General features: G+C 49.7%; 1 protein-coding gene across 5 annotated transcripts in view; it reads left to right on the top strand.

The window, feature by feature from the left end:
- CDHR5 (cadherin related family member 5) overlaps positions 1–14,792 on the top strand; it is a 342,674-nt gene that overhangs the window by 54,006 nt on the left and 273,876 nt on the right. For all 5 annotated transcript variants that reach the window (XM_085644838.1, XM_085644842.1, XM_085644841.1 and 2 more), the window contains exon 2: positions 13,260–13,441. In XM_085644838.1, the coding sequence (XP_085500964.1) occupies positions 13,260–13,441 (182 nt within the window). The remainder of the gene's footprint in view (positions 1–13,259; positions 13,442–14,792) is intronic.

The raw sequence follows: 14,792 nt of genomic DNA, 5'->3' as shown, positions 1-14,792 counted from the left end.
TGCGGTCTTACTACAGAAATTGGTGCTATGCCGCTGGAGGCAGAGATAGGCCGGGGCAATGAGGCAGACATCCACGGACAATACCATGGCATCATCCAGGCTTGGACTGAAAAGAAGTCCAAAGCAGTGCAGGGCAAAAGTCATGACTGGCTGCTCCCTTGCACAGATCTGAGAAATGGGCCGAAGGACTGTTGGCATCTTTGCCTTCGAGGAAATAAAACTGAGGGGTTGGTGCTGCCCCTGACGGCACCATTATGAGAGCATCTACTTGACTCTTCTTGAGATTCTGAGGCAGATGTGTAGGGGATTTAAGCTTCCCATGAGAGTGGACTGGACCTGGTTCCCTGACACTGGGCGACCCCTCCCACCCCACATGGGATTGCCAACATTGCAGACCCGCTCATGCTCTTTCCCCTCATTGGAAATGAGGGAGGGGATTCTGGAGCCACTCCAGCTTCAACTGATTAGTCGATATACCCTCTGGATAGCAGACTCAACCAAATAAAGGGTGCTAGGCTGAAGGATTATATAGTTCCTGAGCCAAATAAGGACACCACCCTGTATGATCAGGAGTACTGGACCACCAGGTGACCGACTGGAGAGCTTTCCTCCCTGTGTGGATTGGAGGAGGCTCTGCTTTAGCCATCAATGAAAAATACTGCAAGTCAGAAACTTGCTGAAAGCATATCTAGCAACACCGCCCTCTCCGATGATCCAAGACACCACAATGGGGAAAAAGATAATGTGATTGTTTACTGACCGGGCACAATTCATATGGTAAAATCTAATGAATGACAAATGGTTATACATCTTTGAAATTGTACAACTCTGAGTTGGGAGTGACCCATAATGTCATGTGATTCAGAGGACATCTTGTAAAAATTAAGAAATTCTATTGATAATTTCAAATGTTCTACTATTGTGTGTTCCCACATTTCTATTGAAAAACAATAGCCCTGTTGTGTGACTCAGATTTTTGCCGTGATAGGAAAGGCCCTCTAAAGACAACAAGGACACATCAAGTTTTTTCTTTTCAAATCCATTATTTCTGGAGATGTTGGTTTACAAAGTGTTTGGGCCTGTTCTCAGACGACACCCAGGGAAACTTACCATCCCCAGACATTTCTTGGAACTAGACCCGCAAGGCAGTCCAGATTGGTGTGACTGAAATGACTCCCACTATGATTTTTTAAATCACAGAATTTCCTCAAATTTAAATGAGGGAAAGTTCCATAATCCATAAAGATTCACAATATTCCTACCACCTACAGTTTCCACTGTTAAAACTCAAACCTTATGTAGTCAATGTGGTGTCAATGAGATCTTCACATGGTTACGGTTTTGGTCCGCTTCTATGAAGTGCCTTATGTCCACTCACATGTGGGGATATCATTTCAATTGAGGAAGCGGGGAAAAGCAGGATGGTAAGACTTTGGCCATTACCTGGAATTGCACACTTTTCTGTCACATAAAAATTATATTAGTATTTTGGACATATTTGTGTAAAGTATGTGGGCATTCTTGGTAAGAAAATGTGTGGGGATCCATGGAAGCCACACCCCTCTGGATTCCCCTGGGCCACTAGCTTTCAGAAATGCCCGCGGATGGTAGGATTTCCTGTTTGCTTGCAAACCCAGAACCCAAATACTGCAGACATTCCTATGGCAAGTGAGAGGGAATTGGGATTACTTTAGGTGGGTTTAGTATATGGACGAAAAATATTCAGTCTCCAATTCTGTCTCCCCCAGGGAGCAGAAACATTATCTGGTGCCAGGTATGGGACCCAGTGGAAAGATCCACCAAAGCAGCATCCCATTCATTTTCTCACTTTTTTCACTGGTATGCTGGTAGCCTTCCTAAACACTTTGATGGGCAGATTGGGGTATCTGTCACCTTTTAGCCCGCCCCATGGCAGAAAGTGTGGCATTTGCCCTTCCTAGTACATAGCCAGTCTTTAACAAGAGGGGTGCCTGGAGTTCCCTGGAAACCCCTTGTTTTCTGCGGCATTGGATGATTGGGTGAAGGGCAGCAAAGTAAAAAATGATGATGGTTCTGAAGGTGCCATCACCAGATAGACACACAGCTCCTTGGGAAGGGAACTGACCTCTGCATCAGCACCAGAATGTCCAAGAAGGTACCTGGGTGTGACCACAGGAAGGCTGATTCGGGTTCCCCTCCTCGAGGGAAAGGCCAGTATACAATCAATCAATCAGTCGTTTGTTAAGCGTGGCTACTCACCCGTAAGGGTCTCAAGGTGCTGGGGTGGTTAGCAGGCTCCAGTCCATCAAGGGGGGGGGTCTGTCCCAGAGCCAGGTTTTGAGGTTTCTTGCGAAGATGAGGTGCGATGTTGTCTGTCTGAGGTGGAGAGGTAGGGCGTTCCAGGCTCGGGCCGCGAGGAAGGAGAAGGAGTGGCCTCCAAATCTGGTCTTTCTGGAGCAGGGAACCATGGTGTAGGAGAGCTGGGCGGATTGTAGGGTCCTCTGAGGTGCGTGGAATTTGAGTCGGCTGTTCAGATATGCTGGTCCGGTGTCGTGGAGTGCCTTGTGGGCGTGTGTGAGCATCTTGAAGGTGACTCTAAGTTTGATGGGGAGCCAATGGAGTGTGCGCAGGTGCTGGGAGATGTGGCAGTGTCTTGGCATGTCGAGGACCAGTCTTGCGGCGGCGTTCTGGATGTTCTGTAGCTTGCCGGTGAGGTGGAGGGCCTTGTGGGCGTGTGTGAGCATCTTGAAGGTGACTCTAGCTTTGATGGGGAGCCAGTGGAGTGTGCGCAGGTGCTGGGAGATGTGGCAGTGTCTTGGCAGGTCGAGGAGCAGTCTTGCGGCGGCGTTCTGGATGTTCTGTAGCTTGCCGGTGAGGTTTTTGCTTATTCCGGCGTAGAGTGCATTGCCGTAGTCGAGTCTGCTGGTGACCAGGGCGTGAGTGACGGTCTTTCTCTGTTCGAGGGGGATCCATTTGAAGGTCTTACGTAGGAGGCGGAGGGTGTGGAAGCAGGAGGACGAGACAGAGTTGATCTGGCGGTCCATTTTGAGCTCGGAGTCCAGGAAGATTCCAAGGTTGCGTGCGTGGTCTGTGAAGGTGGGCGGGCTTCCGAGGGCTGGGGGCCACCAGGTGTCATTCCAATTGTGTCTGGTGGTATTGGGTTCGTTGGATAGGGAGAGGATGAGTTGTGTGTCGTCTGCGTATGACACAATGTTGAGTCCGTAGGTTCTGACGATGGGGGCGAGCGGAGCCATGTAGACGTTGAAGAGTGTAGGGCTGAGGGTGGACCCCTGGGGGACTCTGCAGGTGGTAGGTGTAGGGTCCGAGAGGAAAGAAGGGAATCGGAGCTGCTGCATTCTGCCGGAGAGGAAGGAGTGGATCCAGTTGAGGGCCTTGTCTTGATCCCTGCGTCATGGAGTCTGCGTATTAGGGTGCGGTGAGAGACTGTGTCGAACGCCGCTGAGAGGTCGAGGAAGATGAGGGCTGCTGTTTCTCTTTTGTCCAGTAGGGTGTGGATGTCGTCTGTTGCAGCGAGGAGGACGGATTCCGTACTGTTGTTTTTTCTGAAGCCGGATTCGAAGGAGTCAAGGATGTTGTGCTCTTCGATGAATGTGGTGAGTTGGCTGTTGATGGCATTCTCGATGACCTCCGCTGGGAACGGGAGCAGGGAGATGGGTCTGTAGTTTTTGAGGTCGGTGGGATCCGCCGAGGGTTTCTTCAGGAGGGGGTTGACCTCGGCATGTTTCCAGTCGTCGGGGAACATGGTGGTTGCCAGGGAGCGGTTGATGGTGTGGCAGAGCATGGGTGCGATGGTGTCGGCGGCTCTGTTGAAAATGAGGTGGGGCGTGGGTCTGAAGGGGCCCCAGAGTGGATTGACTTCATCGTCTTCAGTGTGTCTTCGGTGGTGAGGGCTGTCCAGTTGTCGATCGTTGGCTTCAGGGTGTCAGGGGTGGTTGGTGAGAGTTCAGTGTGTTGGTTGTCTTCGTCGAAGTTGTCGTAGATGCTCTTGATTTTGTGGTGAAAAAAGGTGCTGAGTTTGTCGCAGAGGTCTTGTGATGGTGGGATGTTGGTGGACTCGCTGGAGGGTTGGGTGAACTCCTTGATGATGTTGCAGAGTTCTTTACTGTTGTGTGTGTGAGTGGAGATTCTGTATTCAATTGCTTTTTTCCTTGTATTTCTGAGCCTTGGTGGCGGCTCTGAAGTTGTTGTGGGCTTCTGTGGATTTGGTGTTCCTCCAGGCCTTTTCGAGGCAGCGGCAAGTGCGTCTGGACTCTCGAAGTTCGGTGGTAAACCAACTGGCTTTCTTGGCGTGGGTGTTGTTGTTTTTCTTGCGGGGGGCTATGGTGTTGGCACTGTTGGAGATCCATTTGTGCAGGGTTCAGGCTGTGGTGTCGGGGTCGTCGTTTTCCGCGATGGTTGAGGTTGAGTTGCTGAGTGATGAGGTTAGCTGGTCGTCGGTGATTTTGGTCCAGTTTCTTCATGGGAGCAGGTGCAGGTGTCTGTGGATGGTGGGTGTTCTGAAGGTGGAAAGGACGCATCGATGGCCCGTCCATGGGAGTTCGGTGGTGTGGCTGAAGGTGATGGAGTTACCTGTTGTGAAGAGGGGGTCGAGGATGTGTCCTGCTGAGTGTGTGAGTTCGGTCACGATCTGGTGGAGTCCAATGTCGTTGAGGTTGTCCAGGAGGGATGTGGTGCTGGGGTCCAGTTGTTTGTCGAGGTGGAAGTTGAGGTCTCCCAGTAGGGTGTAGTTGGTGGGCGCGATGGCATGTGGGGAGATGATATCCATGATGAATGAATGAATGAAATGAAATGAATGAATGAATGAATGAAAAAAGTATTTAATAAAGCGCACTGCGGCCAAGCGGCTTCCTGGCGCTGGGGACCTGGTCAGAGCTCACAGAAGGAATCCGAGGAGCCTATGAAGAGAAAGCCTGAATGAAAAGAAAAGTTTTGAGGGCTTTTCGAAAATGGGTGTAGATGGGGATGGAACGGATATGAAGTGGAAGGCTGTTCCAGAACTGGGGGGCCAAAACGGAGAGGCGAGTACCACCAGTTCTAAGTTTGCGGAAACGGGGGATGTGCAGAAGAGAAAGAGAAGAAGAACGAAGGGTTCGACTGGTGACGTGGGATGAAATAAGGGAGTTGATGTAGGGAGGGGCAGAGCGGGAGTGAGCTCGAAAAGCGAAGCCGGCTAGTTTGAAAAGAGATCTGAAACGGATAGGGAGCCAGTGAAGAGATTTAAGAACGGGAGTAATGTGAGAGAATTTAGGAAGGGAGAAAATAAGGCGGGCAGCTTGATTTTGGATGGCCTGTAAGCGTCGAGACTCGTAGGCAGGAATGCCCACGTACAAGCCACTCCCATAGTCGAGGCGAGAGATGACTAAAGCCAGGACTATGGTTTTGAGTGCATCAGTGGTGAAAAAACGTGAGATTTTCCGGATGAGACGAAGGGAAAGAAAGCAGGAAGACACAACAGAGCTAATCTGACTATGCATTGTTAAGTCAGAACTAACTTTGATGCCAAGGGTGCGAACAGAAGGGGAAGGCGTAGGAGGGGGACCAAAAGAGAGGGGCCAGTGTGCTGGGGACCAGGGGTTAGATGGACCACCCGTGAGAACAAGTTCCGTCTTATCGGGGTTGAGCTTAAGATGGTTGGTGCTCATCCACTCAGAAATGAAGATTAAGGTGGAACTGAACTTAGAAAGAGAGTCAGGAGAAGAGGAGAGATCAAAGACGAGCTGGAGGTCATCTGCGTAGTTATACACAGAGACCCCCCGCTCAAGAAGAGAGGTGACGAGGGGACAGATATAAAGATTAAAGAGAAGGGGGGAAAGAGAGGAACCCTGGGGAACACCACAAGTGACCGGGTGGGGAGGGGCAGAGAAAACGGAGAGATGAACCGCCTGGTACCTATCTCGAAGGAAGGATGCCAGCCAGGAGAAGGCCGCCCCCCGAAGGTCCGCTGCGCTGACACGGGCGAGAAGAATGGAATGGTCAATCGTGTTGAACGCAGCGGACAGATCGAGAAGGACCAGGGCTTGGGGGAGGTTGGAATCGGCCTTCCCCTTGAGTTCATCCAGAACCGCGAGAACCACTGCCTCCGTTGAGTGACCTGAGCGAAAGCCCGCCTGATGGGAAGCGAGGAGGCCATTATCCTCGATATACGAGGAGAGGCAAGAGGTGACATGGGTCTCGAGGATCTTAGCTAAATAGGGGAGAAGGGAAATAGGTCGGAAATGAGCAGGGAGGGAGGGATCCAGACCAGGTTTTTTTAGGATGGGGAGAACGACGGCGGATTTAAATGATAAAGGGACAGAGCCAGAAGCCAAAGAAGAATTAAGTAGAGTGAGCGGGGGAACAGGAGAGGCGGTAAAAAGAGTTTTAAGTATGCGCGCCGGAGCACAGTCTGCAGGGGAACCAGATTTAACCTTGATCAAGTAGTTGTAGAATAGATCAAGAGAGATAGGGGGGAAAGTGGCGAGGGAAGAAAGCGGGGAGGTAACATCGCACAGAGAGATAGGTTGAGGGACAGTCGGAATGTTAGCTTTAATCTTCACAATCTTGTCTATAAAAAAGTCATTGAGTGACAAACAGAGGGACTGAGAGGGAACCAAACCGGGGGGAAGAACGATCAGAGGTGGCAAGATTGTGAACCAGGGAAAAGATTTCACGGGATTTGTTTGCAGAGAGAGCTACTCTCTCAGTAAAATAGGAGGTTTTGGCCACAAGAATAGCTTGTTTGTACTCAGTGAGGAGTGTTTTATATTTAACGCGCAGAGAGGGAGAGTACTGCCGTCTCCAGAGACGTTCCGACCGCCTGAGGTCGAGTTTTAAAGCTTTAAGCTCTGGAGAAAACCATTTGTGCGCATCGTAAGGGCGGACTGCCTTGATCTTTTTAAGCGGGGCCACTCGATCGCACGAAGAGGAAAGCCATGTGCTGATGGCATTGGCCTGGGACTCAAGGGGGAGGTTAGTAAGATCAGGAGCGGAGGAAACCAGAGAAAGTGAAAGAGAGTCAAGGTCGGTCTGATTCCAATTACGGGCAAGGAGATTTTTGGGAAGAGAGGGCTTATCAACCACACCCAAGTGAATAGAGAAGGAAATAATATGGTGATCCGACCAAACACAAGGGGAGAAAGAGGGGGGTGAAGCAAGGGGACGAGAAGACCAGATTTGGTCAAGGGTATGACCTTGTACGTGGGTAGAGGCTGTGACATGGGAAGTGAGATTCAAACAGTGAAGAGTGGCAGAAAAGTCTTTGGAAGGGAGATCTTCCTTTGGATCTCCTGGCCAGAAATTGAAATCTCCGAGAAATAGTACGGAGGAGTTGTTAACCACCAAGGTGGCTAGAAGATACTGAATAGAGGCTACGAAAGAAGGCATCGATTGGGGGGGACGGTAAACAAGGACAACAGTGAGAGGAGAGGGAAGATTAAGAGAACGGGCCACAAGGCAGTCCACGTTGGATATGAGGGAGTGAGAGAGGAGTTGAAATTTAAATGTCGACCGGACGATCATCGCCACCCCTCCGCCGGCCCTGCCATCCGAGCGATCAGCTCGGAGGGCATAATAGGTGTCGGGGAGGATGGCTAAAAGATCAGGAAGAGAGTCGGCAGTGAACCAGGTTTCAGTCAGAAATAAAAAGTCAGGAGAATCAGTAGTCAGAAGATTAAAGAGTGCTGTCTGGTGTTTGATTGCAGACCGGGTATTCAATAAGTAGGCAGAGGCCACAGTGGGAGCAGGGGGGGGACGAGAAACCGGGGATAATGTAGTGGGACAAAAGGAAGAGTTGAAAAAGGTAGGTATCGAATGAGGCAAAGGGGAGGAGAGGATACCAAGTGAGTGTAAATGATGTAAGGAAAAAAGGGGTGGAGAAGGAAAGACAGATAGAGCTATGAGTTGAGCGGAAGAATAGACCAAATGAGGGGCAGGGTGTATGGCCCCTGGTCCCGGCCCGTCGCGGACGGGCGCAGACGGGCTTAACTTAGGCGCAACTGGGGTTAGCGAAAAGTTTGAGGGGGCCAGGGGGTCGGTAGATGAGGGTTCCTCAGAGGGTGGTGGTAGGGCTGGTCAGTATCTTGACGTGAAGGTGTTCCATCAGGTCTGTGGGCTCGTCAGGGAGTGTGGTCAAGCGGGGGGTGGATTTGTGGACAATGGCGATTCCTCCTCCTGGGCGGGTGGGGCGGTCCTTCCTGGAGATCTTGTATCCTTGGGGAATGGCGATGGCGATGTCCGGTCCCGAGGTGGAGTTGGTCCATGTTTCGGTGAAGAATGCTACATCCGGGGTGGTGCTGTCAAGGAGGTCCCAGATTTCGGTGGCGTGTTTGTGGAGGGATCGGACGTTGAGGAGGATGCATTGCAGGGTCTTTGGTTGGGTTGTGATCTTGCGGGCGGATTGCCCTGGGTCCGTGGTCTTGGCGGTGCGGCAGGTGTGCCGGCAGCGGTGACAGCTGAAGGGTCCATAAGTGTCGGCTGGTGATGCTAGCTTGCAGTTGTTGTTGCATCCTGGGTTGAGAGCATGGAGTGCCGCTGGGTCGTAGCGTTGGCGTTGCGGAGGTCCAGGGTTCCAGGCGCTGGTCGCGGTCAGGTCGCGGACGGGTCCAGATGGGCTTGCCAGCGGCACGTCTTCGGCCCGCCAGCGGCGTGGACTTGCAGCGGCCGCCATTAAGTAGGGGTCGGGGAGAGCTGGACAGCCGGGAGGCGGGAGCGGAGAGGGGAGCTGGATTGGGCCGGTCGCGTTGGTCGTGCTGGGGGGGAGGAGCCGTAGGGGCAGCAGCGGCAGGTTAAAAACCAGCAAAAAAAGGCAAAAAGAGAGGAAGGAGTGGAAATGAAGCAGTGAAAGGTGCAAGAAAAGTGGGGGAAAGACACAATGAGAGTGAAAGTGGAAGATTGAAATCAGTAAAAAGCGGGTGAAAATTGAGGAAAGACACAGAGGGGTAGTGAAAGGGGGGATTGAAATCAGTGAAAAACTAGTGAAAACGGAGAGAAAGAGCGGAGCGAGAGAAAGGAGACAGAGGTCCACTGGACCACCAGGGATGAGGTGCAGGTAAAACATGTGGGTGGAGGAGGGCCTTGAACACCAGCACTCGAGAGTGCCGGGGCTTGGGGAAAGGCCTCACTTGATGGTGGAGCTGCGAGGGGGGAGAGCAATTTCACTGACAATGAGTCAGTGGTCTTGCTCGCCTGTCCCCGCAGAGGCCGCCATAAAGTAGTGGTCGGGGAGGGCTGGACAGCTGGGAGGTTGGAGCAGGGAGGGGAGCTGGATCGGGCCGGTCACGTTGGTAATGCTGGGGAAAGGGGCCATGGGGGCAGCAGCGGCAGGGAAAAACGAACAGAAAAAGGCAAAAAGAGAGGAAATGAGGCAGTGAAAGGAGCAAGAAAAGTGGGGGAAAGACACAGAATGAGAGTGAGAGGGGGAGATTATATCAGAGAAAAACGAGTGAAAACGGAGGAAAGACACAGAGGGGGAGTGAAAGGGGGAGATTGAAATCAGTAAAAAGCGAGTGAAAACGGAGGAAAGACACAGAGGGGGAGTGAAAGGGGGAGATTGAAATCAGTGAAAAATGAGTGAAAACTGAGAGAAAGAGCGGAGCGAGAGAAAGGAGACAGAGGTCCACTGGACCACCAGGGATGAGGCGCAGGTATAACCTGCGGGTGGAGGAGGGCCTCGAACACCAGCACTCGAGAGTGCAGGGGCTCGGGGGAAGGCCTCACTTGATGGTGGAGCTGCGAGGGGGGAGAGCAACTTCACTGACAATGAGTCAGTGGTCTTGCTCCGTAATACAGAGAGGGCTCCAAAAGGGCCCCAAGAGAGTTTTGGAGGAAGGATCCCCGTTCCAGCACAGGAGGGAAGGTTTTGATAGGCGGAAGCCCAGGGGGACGTTACACCTTGCATAGTGTTTGTATTTTGTATTTGTATTTGTAGGGAAATTTATATAGCGCATGTATACCGACAGGTCTCTTAGCGCTGGCCGAAGGAGAATAGCAAAGAAAGCCCGGCAAAAACAGTCCAGATGACATGGGTCCTAGGAGGAGTCTCTGAAAAGCAACGTTTTTAATAGCTTTCGAAAGGGAAGTAAGCCTGGTTCCTTTCGTAAAGTATCCGGCAACTGGTTCCAAAGACAAGGCAGAATAACAGAGAAAGCCCGCCCGCCCTTGGAAGCCAGATTACTTCGGGGGCAGATCAGCTGGACAGCATCAGCAGATCGAAGGAAGCGTCCTGGGACATACTTAGTCAGGCGATCCCTAATGTAGCTAGGGGCTTGACCATAGAGGGTTATGCCTGTCTCCCGTCAAGGCACTAGATGGGTGACTCTGTGGAATCACCACACGGGTAGCCAATGCAGTCTAGAGGGGAAGGTTTTCCCTGGAGGAGAGGGTAGAGCACGCCCCAGTATCCTTAGTTGGGAGGTGGGACCAGAAGTTGTGCTACCCGAGGCTAAATTACTATTTGGAGGCATTGGGATACGTGAACTATCCGTGCTCTATCGCTTCCTGCTGACAAGTACACCTAACACATTTATAGGGCTGAGGCACACATGGGAATGACGTGGGAAAATGTATGAGGAGGAATGGCAGAGGCCTTGATGGCCCCTAAAAGGCGACCATAGCTTCACAGTTTAGAGTGATCCAATTTAATTACCTACATGTAGTGTACTGTACCATACACAGATTTTGGCACTGTGACTGAATACACTCTTCTGGCTGCCTGAGATGTAGGGACCCTTCTTGAGACTTCTGTCCTAAGATGCGTCCCTTCTGGCGAAGTGTCATCCTGACAGACCGGTGGCAGACCGAAGTAACATGAAAAGCTGGCTCTGCTTAATGTTTTTTATGAGCTACACATCAACAAGTACAAACTGGCTTTTCTTCCACTGGGCCTTTTCCTAGCTAAAAGAGACATTACTCGAAGCTGGTGAGGAGTAGACCTGCCCAGTCTGATGGGAACGGGGCCTGGACCACTGTATGCCCATTAGTATTCCATTATACAAAGCCAGGGATTACCCCAAAAGCATTACAAAATATAGGGAGACTGGGTGCTACTCAGAGGTTTTGAGATATTTGGTGGACTCTTGGTGAGGGGGCGGTCACATAAACATCACATCATAAAATCCTGGGCTTGATAAACAGCTCTTTATTCAAGAGAAAGAGGCTAGGTGGGGTCATAGCATATGCAGATTTCTGCCCACTGACTAATGAAAGTTGTAACCAAATGGCAACATTGGTGAGTGTATGTTATTTGCCAGTATAAAAGACCAAAATGTTTCATAAAAGCCAATATATATGTGTGGATTTCTGGATGATTAGGGAATTGTCCATAGAATGATTTCGTTGTACCATCCTGAAGGAAATGGTCATGTAGACACAGACCATTCAGCTGACAGTGAAGTCAAAAGTGTGTTGGGATGCACTGTAAAAAAATGCCAGCATACAGAACCACTCCCCAGTCAGTTGAAGATAAGATACAGTTAGAGCTCTTTAGGGGGTGGAGAGTCGCCAAAGAACTGTTTCCTTGGTGGTTAACTGCAAGGTGAGAAAGTGTTCAGACCACCCAGACATTTCTAGCCGTTGGGGTGTAAAAAAAAGAACATGGCGGAATACATGAATCATAGGTGGGGCGTGGACATGATGAGGAGATGCAAAGTGAGCCTTGAGGTTGCCCAGTGTGTTTGTGTGAAGAAAGAAGGTTTGTTTGACAAATAAGAGCTTGGCTGCATGGTGTGAGCCTGTGAAGAAGTTTCACGTGCTGGAAATGCTGGCGATGGAAGAGTGTGAAACATGGAAAGGATTTTTTGCTTACAAAGTTAATCTCTAAATGTCTAGTATGTCGGAACATGGACCTATGCTAGAGCAGGAGATGAGAGTGTTAGCTTTCATCATTTGAGTGCTGATTAGGTTCGGGGTAGTTCATATTTTGTGAGTGGCTAACTGGGCAATCAAGTCAATGAGTCTCGTGGCAGCTTCCAGTGCTTGGCAATGGTCCATTCCAGCAGGATGGGGGGCAGGGTGGTGGGAAGGGTGGTGGGAAGGGGCGAGGGAGTAGAGAAAGAGCTGGTGGCAAATGTTTTGTTATGGATAGTAAATTGTTTAGGACATTTCTGCTGATGCTTTGCTTTTGGGTTTGTTGGGGGCTGCGGTATTATTTTGATGGTTTAGTTATGTTTTGCTGTTTTATTTTTAGGGGGAAGGGGGTTGTTAAGCTATATGCCTGCCTGTGGAATATTTTTGTGGAATCCTTTATGTATGATTTCATTTGGAATATGTGAGGGGACGGTTGGGACATCGATTGGAGAGAGCAGGATCTGAGGATATCTCCTGGTTGTGTTATTTATGTATTATCAGTCTTACTGTAAACAAAATATGTTACTCCCTCACTGTGTAACAGTTAGTTATTAAGAAGAAAATCCCTTAGAGAAAGGTATGTCCTGGATTGTTTTGATGTCGGTTCAGGAATAGAAGCCTCTATCTAGGTCCACCAGACCCAGCCTATGTTTTATGTTTTGACAGATAAATCGAATACATGAGTGGCAGCTGCTCTCATAATTAATCCATTGAGATGCTCTACCTGCCACTTTCATTGAAATATACAACATGGGGTACGATCTTGATAAAACTCTAAGACAAAACAACAGAACAAAAAAAAAATATTTAAAAATAATGCCGCACCTTCCTCAAAAATACAATTAATTTATAAGGAATGCAGCACCTTCCTGGAGGTGAGGCAGGGCTTTGTTGTCTCATCTCTTCTATGGTGTGGCCTTCTCAGCCCAGGGACGTTTTTTATTGTTCTTTGGGTGGCGTTGGTCCTGCCACAGGCGAGTGATGATGCGGTTGTTTCCTTTGCGCTATATAGAGGTGTGGAGCAGACTAGTTATCTCCTGGCTGAGATGTGATGCCCTCTTACCGTTGACACTGAGCCTGTGCCCTCCCACACATGGCCGCCTCCGCTGGGACATTTGTTTTCTTTCCGTTAGTCTGTACTGCACCTGCTCTTTCCTCGCTGAAACAAATGAAGCTCAGAACTCTACCTCGGAGGGCGGCGGGCTCAGATTAGCTGCCCCATCACCTGAAACACGTTCATGACATTAAAGCTCGCCATCTCGGTGCTGTCCAAAGAGATGTGTTATTCTGTACAGCAGCAGCAGGCGTCCCATCAAGCCTTCGGAGCAGGCCTCTGTGGTGGGATTTTATTATAGTTACACTGACTGTCTCATCAATACAGAGATCCGAGCCTGGGATCACGTGACTCAACATGTATGTGTATGCTTGTGTTTCTGCAGGGTGTTCCGCCGGCAGGGGTAACATCGAGGAGAATGAACCCGCGGGATCAGTCGTCACTACCATTGCCGCAGACCCCGACATCACGGTGACCATTGACCAGGGGCAAGACTCCGGCCCATACTCCAATGCCTTTGAAATCAATGGCACCCACCTGGTCACGAGGGAACCTTTGGATTACGAGGTGAGTGATTTGATGAACCCCGAGTCTTTGCAACAATTGTTGAGCGAGAGCTCTGGCTGACTACCGGCACATAGAGCATTGTGGCTTCCTTCTGCAGAAGGCAGATTTGCATAAATACATATACAACATTATTTCAAAATGGTTTCACTCCTAATAAATGTGCATTTGCTGTATGGAAACATCTTTGGTCGTATCTATGTTCCGCATACATCAACGCATTAGATCATTTGGTTAAGTCAATTATTAACACGAATCCAAGGAACAAATTGGCAGTTCGTTGCAATGACTGTTAGTTCACATGTATTTACACCTGCTTGTTTTTAAAGTGATATTCAAGCCTATATTCACAAAACGTTGCTCTGTTGGTGTCCTGGTGCATTAAAGGCTGAGGCAGAGTATCATCAAGGAATATCTTGTAATTAATCCTCAGAACTCCATATTGATCAATTAGGAACTCAGTTCTATTAGATCTAGTCAGCCTTTCAGCCCTTAAATAGCTAAGTTTCCACATTTATCCTCAGGACAAGGGTACGTCAGTCTACAGTCTACGTGAAGTCATAGGGATCTGTCAGTGTGCTGGTCCCAGTGTCGCTGCCACATTAATGTGGAGGGCAGCATGTGCAGAGTAGAGTATAATGAGTTGTTAGTAATGCAGAGTTTCGGCTGTGCTGCTGCCATGAAGCATGCTTCACTTGAAGAGAACTTTGCGGAAGCGACGCGGCCAAGACGCAGACTTTTGATTAGATCCTGGTCGCAGTACGGATGCTTCATTGACTAATGATTACTGAACTGTATTCTGCATACGTAGCCCCCAAGATTCCCCCCTATTTTTTATGATAATATGCCTAGTGCCTCCTTATTCTGTAAAGGCCTCTGTACACATGAGCCGATTACTATTCTTTGCTGTCTGCATTTAACACTTCTCCCTGACCCCTTCTTCCTTCTCACAATAAAGTCTTAAGATTCCACTTACAATTCACTTTCTTCTCTTCTTTTTCTGTTTCGCCACTGTCAGACTCCAGCTCCTTCATTGCATCTTCTGCCATCTATTAGTTGAAGGCTTTCTCCACCCTTTTACTCCAATCCCTCTTCTTCCCCCTCATGGAGATGGCTTTGCCCCTAAGTGTCTGTACTAGTCCTTGAGCTACACTGGAGCAAAGACCAGGTGCAGCCATACTCCTCTGTCTCCTGGCAACCGATCTATCATGCTGGCTAGGGCTCATCATATCGGTGGATTTAACAGACCCGGTGCTTTCGCTACTTCTTCACTGTTAGAAGTGGGGGTCTCTAGTTGGTAATGGCTGACGCCAATGTCCAAATAGGGATCCTTCTTCCTAAGTCAGGGCAAGTG

The sequence above is a fragment of the Triturus cristatus genome, chromosome 3_1, assembly GCF_964204655.1.
Source record: "Triturus cristatus chromosome 3_1, aTriCri1.1, whole genome shotgun sequence".
NCBI classification, from domain to species: domain Eukaryota; kingdom Metazoa; phylum Chordata; class Amphibia; order Caudata; family Salamandridae; genus Triturus; species Triturus cristatus.
This window is presented reverse-complemented; position numbering and strand designations above follow the sequence as displayed.